We start from the raw sequence: 22,008 nt of genomic DNA, 5'->3' as shown, positions 1-22,008 counted from the left end.
AACTTCCTACAGAACCTAACGTGAGGCTGTATATTCAGTACACGTTTGATATGTGTTGTTAAGTGATTTAACTGTGTAAAAATAAGACTCAGTGACAGTGTCAGCTGTGGATGTCTCACTGGCACATGAAGCTTTTTGTTACCTGTTGCCCGGTTACAGATAGAATACGGTGAAACCCTGAGGACTCCGTAATAAACATTCCCTTTTCTCTGGTCATGATGAATTCTAGGCCTGGGGTCTGGGGGATGCTGGTTTTTGTTTTGTTCTTTGGCTTTTGTTTCCAATTGGCTTTCTCCTTGTACCTGTTTGTACAGCTGCTCCAGCGGCAGCCGCAGCCCCAGCCCCGGCCCCAGCCTCCACCCCAGCCCCGACACCAGCCCCGCCAAACACTCTGACTGCCAGTGCTTCTCCGAAAACCTCTGCGGGGACCACCGACCCAGAAGAGGCCACAAGGCTGCTGGCTGAGAAGAGGCGGCTGGCCCGAGAGCAGAGAGAGAAGGAGGAGAGGGAGAAGAGGGAGAAGGAAGAGCTCGAAAGGTAACGGAGGGACACTGCTCGGGACACCCTCGCGACACCTTGGATTAAGTCTCAGTCAGAAGTGGTAGTAGTGTTGAAGGTGAATCTAAATAAGTTGTTACAGAATTATTCTCACCTGGTGTTCCTCTGATGACTAAGCAACTTTTTAAGTCACATTTTCTTTTTATAATGACAGTACAACAAAATTGATGGGAGAAAGGTTTGAAGAAAAAATCATCCATCATCCAACCAGATTTCAAAAAGTGTGTACATTTTGATTCACCCTTTCCAGTCTCTGAACAGCGTGTGGATGTATACACATACCTATATACAGACACACATATTTTCATGATTGTAACCACCGTAGAGGTACAGTTGTACAGTCTGAGGTTTTCTTTTAATCTAACATCTCGCTCATCTCCATGTTTCCTCATTATCTTATTAAAGCTGTGTAACAGAAGTTCATCTTTTCTTCTTTCCAGATAGAATTCCTCTCAGAGGGTAGCTGCTGGGAGATAAAACGCCCCATGACTGCCTGTCAGACAGCACGCCAGGGGCACTTTGCTTAGCTGGCCTCCTTCTGGAGCGAATAAGGCTAATTTAACGTCAGGCGAGTTTATGCTCCTTGGTTCTTCTCTCGTCACACCAAAGATTTGGAGTGATGGACATTAAAGCCCTCGGCATGTCACAGCTCTCGGGTCTTGGACAGACCGTGTTATAGCTCTCAGGTCTCGAACGGACTGAGTTATAGCTCTTAGACAAATCAGTGTTACAGCTCTATTTTATTTAGATAAAGCAGGAAAATCCATCTTCAAGGCATGAGGGCATGTCGACCCAAAGACGCGAAGAGAAGAGCACCGCAGCTCCGGGAGGGATGGGGGGAGAGAGAGAGAGAGCCCCCGGATCTTCCCTTGTTCTATTTTCGCAGGCTTTTCCCTTCCTTATCTTTTAGCCCTAGCCATTTTGGACTCCTGTTTTCTAACTACCTAATATTAATATAATTGTTCTTCAATTATAAGCAGAACTGCTTCTCAGGAAAGTATGCTGGGCCACCATCTTGGACATGCCCTACCCTTGGTCCCAAAAGGGAGCTTACATGGTCCATCTTACCCTGTCCTGCCGCAGAACATTATAGCTTTTATTTATTGGCGGAGACTGGGAGGGAACTGTTAAATTCTTTACTAAAAAGTTAACATTATTGGATTGAACAAGTCTGAGCCTCTAAAGATAGTTACATTGCAGATCCTTAAAAACACAAGCTGCCCTCAGAATATGAGTGGTTCCATTTTGCTTCTGCTTCCCAGGAGGCAATAAGAGGTCGAGGAGAGAGAGTGGCCTCACATGTATCCAAGTGGAGGCTGTGGGAGACCTCCCAACAAACCGTCCTTGAGATAACCACAAGCTCCAGCCTCGCCAAGGAACTCCCCTCACGTTTCTTTGTCTGGGTTGGTCTTTTTTCCAGACAAAAGCGAGAAGAACTGGCCCAGAAGGTAGCTGAAGAGAGGAGCCGCCGAGAGGAGGAGGCCCGCCAGCTGGAAGCTGAGCTAGCCCGGGAGCGGGAAGAGCAGCAGCGGCGGCAGGAGGAGGAGCGGGCCCGGCGCGAGCGGGAGGAGATGGAGCGCATCCGGAAACAGGTAGCGGGGTCCGGCCCGGGCTGGGCAGCGGGTCGGCGGCGCAGCCCCGGCTCGGGACGGCGCGAGGGGCAGCGCAGAGGAGCAGCGCAAGGTGTCCAGCGTGTGGTGAGGACCGCCCTGAGCCTCCTGCGCGCCATCCTAGTCCTTGCGTCCTGTGCCCCGGCATTTCGGGGCAGCGGGCAAAGCCAGCTTCTCCCTACGAAGCCGACGCCGACTTCTTATTTTCAGAAGGAAGAAGAAGCTCGTGTTCGGGAAGAAGCAGAGAGGGTCCGGCAGGAGCGGGAGAAGCATTTCCAGAGAGAAGAGCAAGAGCGCCTGGAGAGGAAGAAGGTATTTGGGACATTCACTGTTCTGATTCTTCCTAGAATGAAGCAGGCTAGAGATCGAGAGACGGGCTCACCACCTTCAGAAAACAAATGTCTTGCCCATTCTAGGTTCTCTAAAATAGCTCAGTATTCTCCTCCAAAGAAGTCGGTCTTGGTGTTTCAGTCCTCACCAAAAACAGTCACTTCCTTCATGTGGCCTAAGCCAGTTCCAACGCTTTTGTGTGTGTACTGTGCCAAGTTGCTGGGTCCGACTCTTTGCGACCCTATGGACCGAAACCCTCCAGGCTCCTCTGCCCACAGGATTCTCCAGGCTGGAGTGGGTACCATTTCCTCCTCCAGGGGATCTTCCCAAATCAGGGACTGAACCTGTGTCTCTTATGTCTCCTGCATTGGCAGGCAGGTTCTTTACTATTAACTTCTTTTAATAACTCCAGTTAAGACAAAGACAGTATTTTCCCAAAATAGTAGACATGTTTCAATGCTCTGCATTTGCTTAGTCAGTGAAATGCACCAGGCTAGTTTTCTTCCTTTATCGGATCTGTTTGTTAGGTTCTTCCTTTTCTTGTAGCGACTTGAGGAGATTATGAAAAGAACCAGAAGAACAGAAGCTTCAGATAAGGTATTCAGATGGCCATTTTAAAAACTATTCTTAATGGCTTTTTTTTTTTAACTTCTAATTTTAACATTAAAAAGTCTTTTTTTCTTGGCTAGAAAACTGTTGATCAGAGAAATGGAGATATAACCAAGGGAACTCCCTCTGGAGAAACAGGTATGTATTTCAGTGAACTCAATTCAAATGCAGAATTTTTGAATTGACTCTAGAGGTCAAGATAAGCATTGATTTAAAAATAAATGATTTTAAAAAGCATTGATTTAAAAATAAACTCATTCATTCACAGACGCTTAGGTGTATCTCATCTAATCTACAAATAAATCCCCTTTACCTAAAAATCTCTAGCATTTCTAGATTCTTTTCCACATTTGGTTATACTCTAATGGAGTGTTTGATATCTTAAGTCATTTTACATCATATACTTCTTCGATATGTATATATTTTTGTGTCCATATCTGATATATATGCCTTTATAGGTATGTATAGTGGTGGATGGTTTAGTCACTAAGTCACATGCAACTCTTGTGACCCCATGGCCTATAACCCACCAGGCTCCTGTCATGGGATTTTCCAGGCAAAAATACTGGGGTGGGTTGCCATTTCTTTCTTCAGTATATACACAGATTAAAATTAATTTTCTTTGAATATACGGTTAAATATCACTTGGAGACCTGGACTTGATCCCTTGGTCAGAAAGATCCCCTGGAGAAGGAAATAGCAACCCACTCCAGTAGTCTTACCTGGAGAATTCCATGGACAGAGGAGCCTTGTGGGCTACAGCCCATGGGGTCGCAAAGAGTCGGACACGACTATAGGACTAACACTGTCACCATCTGCTAAAGGAACCTGTATTTATATTTACTATTAAGGACATTAAACTTTTTGTACTTATACAGCAGTTCTCAGAAAAGGATTTAAATGTTATTTAAGTTCTGACTTCAGAAGACAGTTAAAATTTGAAAATTGTTGAAATTTCATTAGAAAATTGTTCATAAAAAAAAATTGTTTATATGCCATAGGCTTTGGCCAGAGATGATTAATTTCTTGGTGATTTTAAATCAAATTTGATGTAAATAAAAATAAAACTTCATGATTTTACAGAAGGGTGGTTGGTCAATAGTACATTATTCAGTTTTCTTCTTTCATCATCTGCAATGTCAATATGAAGAGAAAGGACCAGAGATATCTCAGTTTCTTTTGCTGTTTTTTTTTGTTTTTTTAAGACAAATGAAATGATTTACATGAAAGAACATTCTCTATAAACTCTAGGGATTTTCAAATGTGAAATTTGGGGTTTAGGGATTTGGTTTTACTTCAGTAGAGGCTTTCCTAGGTCCTTTAGGTCATGATCCCTTCTTAATGGTGTTTTCATGCTCTTTTTATTTTTAAATATTTGTTTGGCTGCACCAGGTCTTAGTTGTATTGGCAGGATCTTTAGTTGCAGTATTTGAATTCCCAGTTGCATCGTGTGAGATCTCGTTCCCTGACCAGAAACTGAACCCAGGCCCCCTGCCTTGGGAGCATGGAGTCTCCCCGTCACTGGACCACCAGGGAAGTCCCCATGCTCTTTTAAAGATGCCCTAATTATATTTGTTTGGAAAACAGCCTTAATGGTTGCCTGCTAACCCCACTGTATTTTTAACAGGTTGTCTCCAGGAATGTTGTAATAGACGCAGGCTTGAAGCAGGTGTGGCACCCAGTGAGTGATCAGAATGCGCATTTTAGGGTGTGAATTGTACCCACTCAGGATTATTTGAGGAGCTGATGCTGTAGATTGTGCAGAGCCAAACAAACAGTTCCTAGTATTTTGTTTTTTTTTCCCCCAGTCTTTCTTCTTTCTGCTATTTCCTGATCAATTCTTTTGATATTCTTTTTACCTCACTTCTGTAACAAACAATGGTGAGAGGCAAGGTGAAACTTGTCAGTCATCATACCTGTGTTTATCATCACTAATAATCAGTTTGATTTAAAACTGCTAGAAAGAGGCCTGAGGATTATCTAACACATGTTCCTCTTCTCCCAGTCTCTCATGTGGTTGAGGGCTAAATGGTAGGCTAGGCCAGCAGGTGGAATTTGCAGACCTATCAGAAGTCTTCTCAGAAGCTGTTACCAACTTTGCAAATTTGGACAGCTTTTAAGTAATCAATCTCTTTGCTTCAGTTACTAAGTTCTGTGTACGCCTGGAAGTATTTTATTCAGTTTGTACTAGGCTGTGAAATAACACTTTGGAACTATTTTACTTATTCTCTGACATCAAGCTGAAACCATAAACTGCCACAAAGGTCCCTGAAATGATGATCTATGTAAGTTTTATAAGACTTTATATAAACCTGGCCCAGATTTTAAAGTCACTTATCAATACTGTTGGCTTACGCTAGACTCCAGCAGGGAGCACTGAATGACTAGGTAGCATGGTTAGGTACAATTCCCTGGCCCTCCATGTGTGAAATCCACACCATTCTTAAATGTGACTGGAACTAAACTGAGTTTTACCAAATAGGGTAAAGCCACTTGTCACCACTTAGGGTGTCTCATGATTATTTGCTCCAAAGCCTTCAGTAATCATTTGTTCAGCATCAGCTTGGCCAAGTCAACATACTACTGTCTTCATCAATTGCTGTGATTTCAATATTACATATTTTGCCCAAAATCAATTGGGTGCAGGCAAAAATAATAGCAGCCCTAGTTTCCACCCTTACAATGTTCCGTGCAGTGTTCTAAGTACATTTACTTCTCACAGTCACCTATGAGGTAGGCACTGTTATCCACGAGGAAACCAAGGCACAGCGCATTTACGGCTTGCCCAAGGTCACACAGCTGGTAAGTGGCAGAGCCAGGACATAAATCCAAGCATTCTGGCTGCTGGGCTTTGGGTTTGATGGTCGAGTAGTAGTAACCCTTTATCCTATCATCTTTGCTATGTCCCACAGTATCTACACTTCCAAATATGACAAACTCTCCAGGATCAGAGGAACCAGAGGCCAGCACCCATGTGGTTACCTCTCACCAGTCAACAGTGACTGTGGACAGGTGAGTCAGACAACTGGGGCTTTTCTTAGCACTTAGAGCAAAGCGTGACCGTTTTTGTCTAACCATCCCGCCCCCCCACCCTTGGCTCCACCAAACCCCACCAGAATTTTCTGGGGCCAGACAGAATTTCAGAGTTTTAACATGCAGATTTATTATATTTAGGTTCATTATTTTGGTTAGAGGTAGTAATTTTGTAATCTGAGAAAAGGAAAATGTCTTTTCTTGAACTTGCTAAATATGATGGTGAGGTTTTTGTGTGGCTATTTAATCAAATTATAGGGAATAATTTGTTACTTTCCTTTATATATCTTTGGCATGATCCTAGACCATCTTCACACACTTTGATGATATATAACAGCTGTATTTTTACTATATATAATATTATAGTGAATCACAGGTTTGTTCCTTAGTAAAAGTAATTTAGATGCCAGTATTTCTTATGCCAATAGTAGGACTTCCTACGAGGAAACAAATGGTTGCTAACAATAGTTAAGAAGTGTGGGTTGACAGAAGATTACCTTTCTCTTCCCTTGCATTTATATTGACAGGATTTTAACAGCGCTCCCTCAAACATGAAAAAAGTTCTGTCTCTAATGCCAGCTTTAGATACCATAAGAGAATTGAAGCTCCTCAAATTAATTTTCCTTTAATTGATAGAACAATATGTCTTAAGATCTAAGATCTTTCTTTTTCCCAGTTATATTGAGATGTGATTGACATATAGCACTGTGTAAGTTTAAGGTATATGGCATAATGGTTGATATATATAAATTCTTAATCTAAAAACATATACCACATGTTCTATAGTATTGGCAGCAATGAAAAGACAAGTCATCCTAAGGTGTCATAGGGTATCTTTGTATATCTTTCTGGGACAGTAAACATTTTTTATTTTGCCCACTTACAATTCCAAAAAACCCCACAATTTTCTGAAGAGATACCTTAACAATAAGCTTTTTATTATGTTGAATAAATTTTCAAAATTATCTGATACATATTAAGTAATATTTCATTTTTAAATTAGTTTGATTTTCAAATAAAATATTCATTTCCAACTCCTATAAAAAGTACTGCAGAGAGTACCCCATTATTATAACAAGGAATAACTTTTTTAAGCCATAGATAATTCTCTCCAGGGAATAAAATTAGCTTATACATTAGCTGACTCTCTTCAGTGGTAAAATCACCAAGTGATCAATCATTGTATAAGAACCTGAAACATACCTCGAAAAGTCTTGCATCCAGCTTCAACCTCGAATGTAAGCCAAAGAAAGGGAATTCAAAAGCTGGTTCTCATACCTTAAAGAGGATCCATAAACCCTAACCTCAGCAACTTGAGCTTCAGTTTTATAGTTTTTGCATATCACTGTGTCCTCTGAACATTTAATAATTGCTCATCCAAAGCATATGGTATGATTATTCCTCTGTTAACAAGACTGGGTGGAGTGGTTGGGTAGTAGTGGAAGGGGAAAATGAAGTCAGCTGTTGAGTCAAACCTGGGGTTGGTGTTGCCATTATAACTTGTCAGCACACGCAGGCCTGGAAGGTGACAGAGTTGACATTGTCAAGGAACAAGGGCTTTGAAGATGTATTCTTCTTTTGCCAAAACTTCTACTTAAAAATCTCTGTGGGATGAGAACCGAAACTCTCCCTGCTTACAGAAAGCCTACTCATATTGGGAAAGAATAGGATGGCAGGCATTTGGTGTGTGTGCATACATGCACATTCATGTAGACTGTGATGCCAAGCTTCCTCTCAGTTCCATGGTATGATAGTGAGAAAGCACCATGCCGTCATAGTCTGAATCTGTATAATAATTTTATGTTCTTGTCCACAGCACTCTACAAATAATATTTTCACTGTACCCTGCAATGCCTTGTGATGCAGTTAGGTCAGGCATCTTTATTTTTCTCCTAAAAGAAGAGGTTTAATAGTTAACAAAAAATATACCAAAATATCCAAATCAGAAATGCTTTAGAATATGTTCCACGAAATAAATATATCTCACTGACTGAGGAAAGTAAACTATATCCTCAGTACAGGGGCAGAGAAGCAAAGATTCCTCAAAAAAAAAAAAAAAAAGAGGGAGGGGGACAGTGGAAAGATTGGATGTATATTAGCTTCATTTTCACCATTTGGGAAGGAGATGGAAAAAAGACTAACTTGCTAAAGTTCAAGTTGCTGGCATTACTGACAGAGACCTGATTTTCTGATCTCTTCCATAGACCTGTCTATAGCTAAACATTCAGTTAATGATCAATGTATATTAAAAGTTAAAACATTCACAATTTTTGCCTCATTTTCCATTTGAAGACTAACTCTTGTCAAGCAGGGTCATTTTCTTATGAGCACTGAACAAATCATGAAGCTTGCAAATATGTTTACTGCTGCAGTCAGGTAAAATCAACAGTAAAATTAATCTAGCATCTGTTCAATGCACAGGCATTGTTTTATCACATTGTAAAGCATAATAATGAACATATAACCTAAAAAGGGCTACTGATTTGGTTGTGCAGTGTGTAGAGGGATCAAAAAACCTAAAAGAAATTACAGGTAAAAGCTTAAGGATTTCATGGCCAATTGAATGTATCTTAAAAATCCGAGATATTAAGCATGAATTGATAAGAATCGAGGTAGGGTCAGAGGAGAGTTAAGGGGCAAAGATGAGAAGGTTGGTCTAGAACAATTAACCTATACAATTATGTTCATGTTTTAGGAAGCTGGAGATAGCCAGAAAGAATTTGAATAGCCAGGCAGTGTACAAAATAGCATTATGAGAAAAACACAGGACCAGAAATCCTGTAGCCAGTCTGGAATGCAGACTGTCTCTCAGTACTTGTGCAACTTGTGCAAATTATTCCCCTCACACCCAAGTTATAATCCCCTCATCCTTGAAGTTGAAGAAGGCAATGGCACCCCACTCCAGTACTCTTGCCTGGAAAATCCCGTGGACAGAGGAGCCCGGTAGGCTGCAGTCCATGGGGTCGCTAAGAGTCGGACATGAGCGACTTCACTTTCACTTTTCACTTTCTTGCATTGGAGAAGGAAATGGCAACCAACCCACTCCAGTGTTCTTGCCTGGAGAATCTCAGGGACGGGGGAGCCTGGTGGGCTGCCGTCTATGGGGTCGCACAGAGTCAGACACGACTGAAGCGACTTAGCAGCAGCAGCATCCTTGAAGTAAAGATCCTAATAAGGGCTATTTTTATCAGACAAAGGGATGTAAAATGCCTGCAGTAGAAATTGTTAAATGTATGTAGAATTATTGATAATGATCTATTCTAATTGATAAATTGTTCCATTTGATTATTTTTAAAAAATCTGTTTTTAAAGTATAAATATGTTGGAGCTCACCATTTTCATTAAAAAATGATGTCATTCTGATTTATTATAAAAGTTTTGGGTTGTCCTAAAACTGTTTTCCAGTTTTAATACTAACTCCTTTAATTTTGATATTTCCAACTCCCTAGTACTCCCAGTTTGGAAAAACAACCAAGTGAAAATGGAATATCAGTTCAGAATGAAAATTTTGAAGAAATTATAAACTTACCCATTGGATCTAAACCGTCCAGACTAGATGTCACCAACAGTGAGAATCCAGATATTCCTTTGAATCCAATTTTGGCCTTTGACGATGAAGGGACACTTGGGCCCCTGCCTCAGGTAGACGGTGTTCAGACACAACAGACAGCAGGTAAGCTTGCCTCAAACTTCCTTCAGTAAACGTCAGAAGTAGGTGACAGCGAAGAGGGAAGGAGAAGGGAATGGCAACCCACCCCAGTATTCTTCCCTGAAGAATCCATGGACAGAGGAGCCTGGTGGGCTGTGGTCCGTGGAATCGCGAAGAGTCAGCCATGACTGAATGACTAACGCTTAAGAGGGAGTGAACCTTCTGCTGTGAGACTGGCACGCTTTGTCCCTCAAGGGACCAAACATGCCTCATGGAAAAGACTGCATGGGTCATAGAAACTGAGTTTTGAGTTGTGTTGGGCAACTTCTAGGGCCCCTCCTTTCCTCCCACTCAGGGTAGAAATTCAGTCTGTAGCACCTGTGGGTATCTGTACTCCCCTCAAAGAGCAACATTCATTGCCCAGAGACACTGCTGGTCAGAACACGCTTCACAGTAAGACAAAAACTTAACCATAACTGAGTGGCCACTGAACCAAGTTCTGTCCACTGGAGACAAGGTTTGTTTGGTTTCTATCCCATCTTTCTCGGTTCTAAAGATATTTGAAGACTGCCAACATGTGGCTCAGATGGTAAAGAATCCCCCTGCAATGCAGGAGACCCGGATTCAGTCCCTGGGTCGGGAAGATCCCCTGGAGAAGGGAATGGCTACCCACTCCTGTTTTCTTGCCTGGAGAACCCCATGGACAGAGGAGCCTGGCGGGCTGCAGTCGATAGGGTTGCAAAAAGTGGACACGACTGAGCAACTAACACAGTCACTTTTTTCACTTTAAGCATGTTCTCCTGTGACTTTTCTCTTGTTTGGCACAGCAACCTGGGATAATACATTATTGTCCTTTTTACGTGTAATGAGGTAACAATTTAGGGAACAGGACCAGTATAGGAGTATACTGAGCCCAGGGGCCTTCCATTCCTAGTTGAGTGACTGCAGCTGTTGACTCTCTTAGACCCTCCGGGACTTACACTTAAGCTGAAGTCATTGTGCAAAAAGAACAGTACCTTTACAGGACCCAGAGAAATAACAACATAAAAAATTGCCAGCTCAGTGCTCCTAGTGACTGAACAGCACAATCTCATCAGGCTCAAGAAGAAATTGGATAATCCAGCTTCATCTCTTTTCAAACCTCTTCAAATTCTATCAACTTCTCTCTCTCCCAGCACCTCACTTTCACATATTGAACAGCGCCAGGCAAATTCAGGATGTTTAGATGAGTTGATAAAGCATTACTTGTGGTCAAATTGTTTTGTATTAGATTGCAACAAATATTTTTAGATATAAATATATTAAATATATTAGATCTAACAAATATTTTCCAGTTTAAAACTGGTTGAAAAAGCCAATTTTGAACCTTTATACACACTTTGGGCCTGTAACTTTTCTTTAGTGATCTGCTTTTTTAGATTGTGAAAGGAAGAAGGTCCACTGTAAATGAAAGCTATTAACACCTGACATTCTGTTAAATTAAGCGTTTGAGAACAATCTGATTACCTATGTGTTGATGGAAGCACCCCTGGTACAGCTTCCTACTTTGTCATGTCAGAGATTCACAGAGATGTAAGGAATGTTCAGATGACTTTCTGTTTGATTTGCCAGGTTTTAAATCACCGTTTGATTTAAAGGTGATTTAATGATTTACCTCTCATTTCATTTCCCACTCTTTTCTAGGAACATAGTCCAGCGTCTGCATTAGTAGGTGGTGTTAGGGGTTGTTTTTGTTCATGGCTACTTGTCAACCATCATTTATTTCAGCTTCAACATATGACTGGAGCCTGAAGCATCAGGTACTGAGGATTGAACACCAATGAATGTAAAGTTTCTAATCTCAAAGCAAAGTACAACTGACTTACACAGTTTGAAAAAGCAAATGATATATAGCCTAAGTTAAAGAAAGGACATGTGTTTTCCTATTAGTGGTAGAATTCATTTAGATAGAAGACCAGGGATCCTTATAAAATTGCCTGTTCTTATGTAAGACAGTGTATAAAAAGCATGGTAAAGTTTTAGGAACATATTGATAAGATATTACTGTAGTATTTTCTAAGACTTTAGGTAAATGTCATATTAATCTGTTCTTTCTTGTCTCCTAATATAGAAGTTATATGAGCATTTCTTCTGAAGAACCAAAGCAGAAATTTAAAAAGAATTTCTACAGTTAATGGAATTCCTTCCATGCTACAAAGGAGCATCTTCCCTTCCTCCAGTTTTCTAAAGATTTCTTGACCATCATTTTGAAAAGATTTTATTAAAACTAGCTAAAGACAACAGACTGGAAAGCTTTTCTAATAATTTTCGCCAGTAGAGAAAAAAAAAAAAAATGCTCCTTGTTCTTCAGTACTTTAAAATGGCTTTTTCCAGTGTGCTTCTTCTTAGGAAATCAATATTTTTCTGCATTCTTTAAAAGATGAGACCATTTGGCTATCAAAAATGGGCTGAGTAGGCATGATTTTTCACATAGATATTTTGGTCTTTAAATGCTAACATGTAAAATTGACACAGAAATTTTTACCTTTTACAATATAATACTTGAAAATATAAGTACCTCTTGGTTCCACAGGTAGAGTCAATAGGAGAGGTGTTTAAATTAAGCCTGTTTGTTAAAATATTATTGCAAAGAGCTCTATTTGTAGAGGCAGATTACCAGGTTCCTGTAAATGCAACTTGTACATGGACATTCTGCAAACCCCGCTGTCCCATTCTTCTTGCATCTTTTTTGCTAAAGCGTACTCGAGTTTTAAAATGTGAAAAAATTATTTTTTCTAGAGCAAGAAAATAATTTACTGTCCTCTTAAATAATGTATTTATAAAGTTTTTCAGAGAAACTAATCAAATAAATTAGAACAATGTGATAACATTGCAGATTTGATTTATGAGATGCATTCCTTATATTACCGTGAGAGAATGTTGCTGATAATTCAGGGCTATTTCTGAAGTCTGTTTATTGCTGCTGTCCCCAGTGATGGTGGGACTTATCTTTGCCTTACCGGATCTCAAATTATGTGCGAGGGAATAAAGATTTACTATTTCTTTAAATAAAAAAAAAAAAAGAATTTGGTTTTGCTCGTTTAAGAGCAATGAAAAAAATGATGGAATTGTTGACTGTGTTTGCACCCAGGACACTGCAGGACACCTTCATGAAGGTCCTTGTTCTGTGTGACATCCATCAGCTTTCACCCTTCACTTCTGCTGCTGAGCTTGGCTATACAAACTTGCACTTTCATTTGATGATATAAATTCAATTTTATTTTATCATTTGAGAGACTGTTAGTAACTAAATACTGAAGGAGAGAAAACATTGAGGAAACACATGTTTTATTATGGAGTATTTTTAAAAACTGATAAACTTCTGCCACTAGAGTGTGCTTTTATTAAAAGAGGGGTTGGTTAATTAGGTTGAATGAGGGGCTGTTCATTTATTGGACTGTTTCCTTAAAATCCCAACGTACCATCTTTAGTAACAGCTGTAATTTGTTAAAACATTAATTTGGGGGTTTTCCCTGTTCTCAGTTGTCCATGTACACATAGTCATATTAAAAGAAAATCTGTTCAAATTGGGTCGTTGTTGTTGTTGTTTAGATTGACCTAGCATGAAAACACCAAATAAAATGTGTTTGACATAGTTTTACTTTTAAGTTTCTCATGTTATAACTGTACTTAGGTTGATTCTCGAGTTTTCCAATTGTTCTTCACTTAACCTCAACCATCTTCCTCTGAACAGGCATACAGAATAGGTTTCTTTAAAATTTAGAGCAGGAATTCAGTTTTTGCTAGGTTTTCCTTTTTTTATTTATATTTAACTTGCGCAAAATCATTAGCAAACTGAAAGTCTCTAAGTAATCAAGTTTTAATTAGAAGTGATAGAAAATTGTTAACTCTTATTTTGTTAGCCACACTGCCTTTACAACAATTGGATTGCTTTCTCTCCAGCCCCTTTAGATCAGTACATATCTACTTCTGATCTTAAAAAGGTGCTCAGTAGGGACTACATTAAGGGAGGGTCTCAGGGATCCATGGCATGAAGGTGCATGGGCTTTTTGTTTCTACAAAAAGTGTGGTGTTTTTCCACACCATTGCAGTCTGTTTTAGTCACCAGTCACATGTTCATTTGGTAGATAGCCACCAACCTTTACTGGACGGTAAGACTATATGTTTCCTCTTGCATAACTTCACTGCTGCTGCTGCTAAGTCGCTTCAGTCATGTCCGACTCTGTGCGACCCCATAGACGGCAGCCCACCAGGCTCCCCCGTCCCTGGGATTCTCCAGGCAAGAACACTGGAGTGGGGTGCCATTTCCTTCTCCAGTGCATGAAAGTGAAAAGTGAAAGTGAAGTCATTCAGTCGTGTCCAACTCTTCACAACCCCATGGACTGCAGCCCACCAGGCTCCTCCGTCCATGGGATTTTCCAGGTGAGAGTACCGGAGTAGGGTGCCATTGCCTTCTCTGGCATAACTTCACTACCTGGTGGTATATTCTAATAGAAGCAAATCTAAAACAGTTCTTTCACATGAACAAACATTAATTCACAGAATGATCTTTGGAAAGCTTGAGGAAGTTCCTTCTCAAAACCATCAAGGTATCTGTGGGATTATGATTTGCCTCACAGCAGGTAGGAGCACAGTGATATTCTAAAGGCAGGATTAGGTAAGCTGATTGGATCAGGAAGCACAGTCCTAAATGGGTGGGTTATAGGAAGGCGAACCCCCAGAACTCTACACCTACAGTGCTAATTAAAAGTCCTGAGCTTGCAGGATCTGCCATATTCTTTTACCTCATGCATATTCCCTCTCAGCCTTTCTAGACAACCACTCATCTTTCAAGCTCCATTCACTAATGAAAAGTTACTAACATCCTTTCTGCTGATTAACAGTGATACAGATTTAGATAGCAAGGTTTAAAGCCACCAGATTGGGGTCTTTCAAATCGTATCTGTCCTACCCCCATGGTAAGATTAAACATATATAGCTTATATATACATGTATATATACTCTGGAGAGTCTCTTCAACAGCAAGAAGATCAAACCAGTCAATCTTAAAGTAAATCAATCCTAAATACTCATTGGAGGGACTGGTGCTGAAGCTCCAATACTCTGGCCACGTAATGTGAAGAGTTGACTCACTGGAAAAGACCCTGATGATTGAAAGCAAAAGGAGAAGAGGACAGCAGAAGAAGAGATGGTTGGATAGCATCACTGATTCAATGAACATGAACTTGAGCAAACTCCGGGAGATAGGGATAGGGAGGCCTGGCATGCTATGTATGGTCCATGGAGTCACAAAGAGTTGGACACGACTTAACAACTGAACAACAACATACACATGCATCACAAAGTATACGTTAAAGTGTTTTGAAGTAAATTATTGCATATTAACTAGAGGAAAAATGGCAACTCACTCCAGTATTCTTGCCTAGAGAATTCCATGGACAGAGGAGCCTGGCAGGCTACAGTCCATGGGGTCACAAAGAGTCACAGGCACCAATAAATGGAACCATCTTTTGCATTTTTTTTTTAACTAATGGAAATGATTCACCTATTGGCCTATATATGTTTTGTGCATAGAACATTAAAAGTCATGATGAAATGGCTATTATCAGGTTAGAAAAGCAATTTTAGATGACCTTCTAAGAAACATCATCCCTTCAATCCTCCCATCCCACTTGAACACCTAAACCTGCTAAAAAATACTGTCATTTTTTCACATCTTTTGGCTTTTCACTGGTTTGGGGAAGGAGCTGTAAAGCCAAAAAATGGAAAAGAAAAGCACCATTCTGTGAACAGAGACAATTTTAAATTGTTACAAGTATTTTGCTAATTACTGTTTCCTTGGTGACTACTAGCTTGAGGTTTATGTTGATAGCTTTGATTACAATTTTAGAGATCAAAGAAATTTTAGGAAATGACAAAAATTAAAAAGAATATTAACAGCAGCAGGGGGAAAAGCAACCAATAACATACAAAGGAACTCCCATAAAGCTATCAGTTGATACTTCAACAGAAGAAACTGCAGGCCAGAAGGGAGTGGCATGATATATTTAAAGTGGTCAAAGGGGAAAACCTACAACCTCTACCCAAAAAGGATCTCATTCAGATTTGGAGAGATCAGAAACTTTACAAACAAGCAAAATCTAAAATTTGAGCACCAACAAACCAATTTTACAAGAAATGTTAAAGAATTAGAAACAAAGTTATGAAATGAAAAGCTCTTCATTAAAAGCAAATATACAGTAAAGGTAAGAAATCATCCACAAAGCTAGGGAAGTAAGACAAAAGTAGCAAAATCATCAAGATCCACAATAAGCAGTTAAGGGATACATAAAACAATTAGATGATACACAAAATAATTAAAATGATTACTGTTTCCACTATCATATTTTACATCTAATGTTTTGTGTATCCTTTAACTGCTTATATATATAGGTAGATAGATCCAGGTGGCACTAGTGGTAAAGAATCCTGCCAATGCAGGAGAAATAAGAGACGATTTCAATCCCTGGGTCAGGAAGATCCCCTAGGGGAGAAAATGGCAACCCACTCCAGTATTCTTGCCAGGAGAAACCCATGGACAGAGGAGTGGGCAGGCTACAGCCCATGGAGTCACAAAGAGCTGGACATGACTAAGCATCTGAGCATATCTAGACATATATATATATAGTCTATATACACACATATATATTTAGACTGCTATATCAAAACCTCACGGTAACCACAAACCAAAAATCTACAATAGATATATACACACAAAAAGCAATTCAAACAACACTAAAGATAATCATCAAATCACAAGAGTAAAGAACAAAAGAAGAAAGGGGGAGTGGAAGACCTACAAAAACAAGCCCCAAACAATTAACAAAATGGAAATATGAACATCAGTTCAGTTCAGTCGCTCAGTCATGTCCGACTCTTTGCGAGCCCATGAATCACAGCACGCCAGGCCTCCCTGTCCATCACCAACTCCTGGAGCTTACTCAAACTCAAGTTCATCGAGTCGGTGATGCCATCCAGCCATCTCATCCTCTGTTGTCCCCTTCTCCTCCTGCCCCCAATCCCTCCCAGCATCAGGGTCTTTTCCAATGAGTCAACTCTTCGCATCACGTGGCCAAAGTATTGGAGCTTCAGCTTCAGCATCAGTCCTTCCAATGAACACCCAGGACTGATCTCCTTTAGGATGGACTGGTTGGATCTCCTTGCAGTCCAAGGGACTCTCAAGAGTTTTCCCCAACACCACAGTTCAAAGGCATCAATTATTCGGCGCTCAGCTTTCCTCACAGTCCAACTCTCACATCCATCCATGACCACTGGAAAAACCATAGCCTTGACTAGATGGACCTTTATTGGCAAAGTAATGTCTCTGCTTTTTAATATGCTATCTAGGTTGGCCGTAACTTTCCTTCTATACTTACCAGTAATTAAATGTAAATGGACTACATGCTCCAATCAAGAGTGACTGGATAAAAAGGGTATTCCATGCAAATGGAAATCAAAAGAAAGCTGGAATGGCAATACTCATTTTCAGGCACAATAGATTTCAAAATTTAAAAACTGTTATACGAGACAAAGGAGAATACTACATAGTGATCAAGGGATAAATCCAGAAAGAAGATATAATAATTGTAAATGTATATTCACCCAACATAGGGGCATCTCAATATGTAAGGCAAATACTAACAGCCATAAAAGGAAAATTGACAATAACGCAATAGTAGTGGAGGACTTCAACACCACACTTAACATCAGTGGACAGATCATCCAGACAGAAAAATCAAGGTAACACAGACCTTAAAGGAAACATTAGACCAAATGAACTTAATTGATACTTATAGAGCATTCCATCTATAAGCAGGAGAATACTCATTCAAGTGTATATGGAACATTCTCTAGGGTAGATCATATGCTAGACCACAAATCAGGTCCCAGTATATTTAAGAAAATTAAAATCATATCAAACTTCTTTTCTGACTATAACACTATAAGACTGGAAAACGATTACAAGAAAAAAACTGCAAAATACACAAACAAATGGAGGGCAAACAATATGCTACTGAACAACCAATGGGTTATTGAAGAAATAAAAAATACCTAGAGACAAATGAAAATAACAAGCCAAAGCCTGTGGAACATAGCAAAATCTAAGAGGGAAGTGTATAGTGATACAAGCATACATCAGGAAACCAGAAAAATCTCAAACAACCTAACCTAACATCTAGTAGAAGGAAAGAAATCACGAAGATCAGAGCATAAATAAATAGAAACAAAGAAAAAACAGAAAAGATCAATGAAAGATAAACAAATGAAAAGATAAACAAAATTGATAAATCTTTAGTCAGACTCATCGAGAGAGAGGATTCAAACCAATAAAAATTAGAAATGAAAAAGAAGTTACACCTGATACCACTATATTGCCAATAAAAGGAACAGCCTAGAAAACATGGATGAATTCTTAGAAAAGTACAATCTTCCAAAACTGAACTAGGAAGAAATACAAAATATGAACAGACCAGTCATAAGGAATGAAATTGAAATTGTGATTTAAAAACGTCCAACAAACAAATGTCCAGGACCAGATGACTTCACAGGTGAATTCTATTAAACTTTTAAGAGTTAAGACTGACCCTTCTGAAACTATTCCAAAAAACTACAGAGGAAGGAATACTCCCAAACTTATTCTGTGAGGCTCAAGTTCCGAAAGATATCACAAAAAGAGAAAATTACAGGTCAATATTACTGATGAACATAGACACAAAAATCATCAACAAAATACTACCAAACCAAATCCAGCAATATATTAAAAGGATCTTAAACCATAATCAAGTGGGATTTAAACCAGGCATGCAAGGATTTTTCAATATCTGCAAATCAGTTTGATTATACCACATAAACAAATTGAGGAATAAAAACCATATGATCTCCATGGATGCAGAAAAAGAGTTTGACAAAGTTCAACATCCATTAACGATAAAAACTATCCAGAAAGTGGGCACCTATCTCAACATAATAAGGGACATATATGACAAACCCACAGCAAATGTCATCCTCATTGGTTAAAAATTGAAAGCATTTCTTCTAAGATCAGGAACAAGACAAGGGTGTCCACTCTTGCCACTTTTACTTATAGTTTTGGAAGTCCTAGACATGGCAGTTGGAGAAGCAAAACAAAAAGAATCTAAGTTAGAAAAGAAGAAATAAAACTGTCACTGCAGATGACATGATGCTATACATAGAAAATCCTAAAGATGCTATCAGAAAACTACTAGAGGTCATCAGTGAAGGTGGTAAATTAAAGGATACACAATTAATACACAGAAATCTGTTGCATTTCTACATACTAAAAGGTCAGAAAGAGAAATTAAGGAAAGAATCCCATTTACCATCATATCAAAAATAAATAAATAAAGTACTAAAGAATAAACCTAAGGAGGCAGAAGACCTGTACCCCAAAAACTATAAGATGCTGATAAAAGAAATCAAAGATGCCACAAACTGATGCAAAGATATACCATATACACCACAAACTGGAAGAATTCATGTACTACTCAAGGTAATCTATAGAGTCAATGCATATGTGCATACTCAGTCATGTCCAACTCTTTGCCATCCCATGGACTGTAGCCTACCAGGCTCCTCTGTCCTTGGAATTTTCCAGGCAAGAATACTGGAGTGGGTTGCCATTTCCTTTTCCAGGAGATCTTTCCTACCCAGGGATCAAACCCACATCTTCTGCATCTCCTGCATTGGCAGGCAGATTCCTTACCATTCAGTGCAATCCCTATCAAATTACCAGTGGCATTTTTCAGAGAGTTAGAAGAAAAAAATTTTATGGTTTGTAGGAAAACACAAAGACCCCAAATAGCCAAAGCAATCCTAAGAAATAAAAATGGAGCTGGAGGAATGGGCCCCCTGACTCCAGGTTATACTACAAAGCCGCAGTAAACAGAATAGTGCTGTATTGGCACAAAAACAGAAATATAGACCGACGGAACAGGACTGAAAGCCCAGAAATAAATCCAGGCATCTACGGTCAATTAATCTATGGCAAAGGAGACAAGAAAATACATGGAGAAAAGATGGTCTGCTCATAAGTGGTACTGGTAAAACTGGACAGCTACGTCTAAAATAATGAAACTAGAACATTCTCTAGCACCATACAAAAAACAAACTGAAAATATATTAAAGATCAAACATAAGACCAGACACTATAAAACTCTTAGAGGTAAACAGAGGCAGAACACTCTGACATACATTGCAGCAATGCCTTTTTGGATCCACCTCCTAAAGAAAAGGAAAGATATACCCATTTGAATGCAGAGTTCCAAAGAATAGCAAGGAGAGATAAGAAAGCTTTCTTAAGTGAATAATGCAAAGAAACAGAGAAAATCAATAGAATGGGAAAGACAAAAGATCTCAAGAAAATTAGAGATACCATGGGAATATTTCATGCAGAGATGGGCACAATAAAGGTCAGAAACAGTATGGATCTAACAGAAGCAGAAGATATTAAGAGGTGGCAAGAATACACAGAAGAACTGTACAAAAAATGTCTTAATGACCCGGATAACCATAATGGTGTATCACTCACCTAGAGCCAAACATCCTGGAGTATCAAGTCAAGTGAGCCTTAGGACTCATTCTAAAAAACAAAGCTAATGGAGGTGATGGAATTCCAGCTGAGCTATTTCAAATTATAAAAGATGATGCTGTGAAAGTGCTGCACTCAATATGCCAGCAAATTTGAAAAACTCAGCAGTGGCCACAGAACTGGAAAAGATCAGTTTTCATTCCAATCCCAAAGAAAGGCAATGCCAAAGAATGTTCAAACTACCACACAATTGTACTCATTTCACATTCTAACAAGGTAATGCTCAAAATCCTTCAAAATAGGCTTCAGCATATGTGAACCAATAACTTCCAGATGTAAAAGCTGGACTTATAAAAAAAAAAAAAAAAAACAAACAGAGGAACCAGAAATCAAATTGCCAACATACACTGAAGTGAAGTGAAATTTGCTCAGTCATGTCTAACTCTTTGTAACCCCATGGACTATAAAGTCCATGGAATTCTCCAGGCCAGAATACTGGCGTATGTAGCCTTTCCCTTCTCTAGGGGATCTTCCCAACCCAGGGATCAAACCCAGGTCTCCCACATTGCAGGCAGATTCTTTACCAGCTGAACTACACGGGAAGCCCCAACATCCACTGGATCACAGAAAAAGCAAGGGAATTCCAGAAAAACATCTGCTTCATTGGCTATGCTAAAGCCTTTCACTGTGTGGATCACAGCAAACTGTGGAAAATTCCTAAAGAGATGGGAACACCCGACCACCTTACCTGTTTCCTGAGAAACATGTATGCAGGACAAGAAGCAACAGCTAGTACTAGACATGGAACAATAGACTGGTTCAAAACTGGAAAAGGAGTACGTCAAGGCTGTATACTGTCACCCTGCTTACTTTACTTATATGCAGAGAACATCATGCAAAATGCTGGGCTGGATGAAGCTCATGCTGGAATCAAGATTGCCAGGAGAAATATCAATAACCACAGATATGCAGATGACACCACCCTAATGGCAAAAAGCAACGAGGAAATAAGAGCCTCTTGATGAAGGTGAAAGAGGGGAGTGAAAAAAAACCGCCTTAAAACTCCACATTTAAAAAACTAAAATCATGGCCTCCAGCCCCATCACATCATGGCACACAGATGGGGAAACAATGGAAACAGTGACAGACTTTATCTTCTTGGGCTCCAAAATCACTGTGGATGATGACTGCAGCCATGAAATTGAAAGATACTTGCTGCTTGGAAGAAAAGTTATGAGAAACCTAGACAGCATATTAAAAAGCAGAGACATTGTTTTGCCAGCATAGGTCCATCTAGTCAAAACTGTGGTTTTTCCAGTAGTCACATCCTGATCTGATAATTGGACCATAAAGAAGGCTGAATGCCAAAGATTTGATGCTTTCAAATTGTGGTGCTGGAGAAGACTCTGGAGAGTCCCTTGGACTTCAAGGAGATCAAAGCAGTCAATCCTAAAGGAAATCAGTCCTGAATACTCATTGGAAGGACTGATGCTGAAGCTTCAATACTTTGGCCACCTGATGCAAAGAGCCTGAAAAAGAGCATTGGAAAAGACCCTGATCCTGAGAAAGACTGAGGGCAGGAGGAGAAGGGCGTGACAGAGGATGGCATCTGGACATGAGTTTGAGTAAAC

General features: G+C 39.6%; 1 protein-coding gene across 7 annotated transcripts in view; it reads left to right on the top strand.

Annotated features, from left to right (window-relative positions):
- Positions 1 to 13,355, top strand: part of MAP7 (microtubule associated protein 7) — a 171,532-nt gene extending 158,177 nt beyond the window's left edge. For all 7 annotated transcript variants that reach the window (XM_043888117.1, XM_043888120.1, XM_043888118.1 and 4 more), the window contains 8 exons: positions 315 to 537; positions 1,979 to 2,150; positions 2,379 to 2,480; positions 3,045 to 3,095; positions 3,188 to 3,245; positions 6,020 to 6,119; positions 9,590 to 9,813; positions 11,900 to 13,355. In XM_043888117.1, the coding sequence (XP_043744052.1) occupies positions 315 to 537; positions 1,979 to 2,150; positions 2,379 to 2,480; positions 3,045 to 3,095; positions 3,188 to 3,245; positions 6,020 to 6,119; positions 9,590 to 9,813; positions 11,900 to 11,910 (941 nt within the window). In that variant the 3' untranslated portion in view covers positions 11,911 to 13,355. The remainder of the gene's footprint in view (positions 1 to 314; positions 538 to 1,978; positions 2,151 to 2,378; positions 2,481 to 3,044; positions 3,096 to 3,187; positions 3,246 to 6,019; positions 6,120 to 9,589; positions 9,814 to 11,899) is intronic.
- The last annotated feature ends 8,653 nt before the right edge of the window (positions 13,356 to 22,008 follow it).

This window comes from Cervus elaphus, chromosome 26 (assembly GCF_910594005.1).
Source record: "Cervus elaphus chromosome 26, mCerEla1.1, whole genome shotgun sequence".
Taxonomy (NCBI): Eukaryota; Metazoa; Chordata; class Mammalia; order Artiodactyla; family Cervidae; genus Cervus; species Cervus elaphus.
The sequence above is the reverse complement of the archived record's forward strand: the minus strand, read 5'-3'. Positions and strand labels throughout refer to the sequence as shown.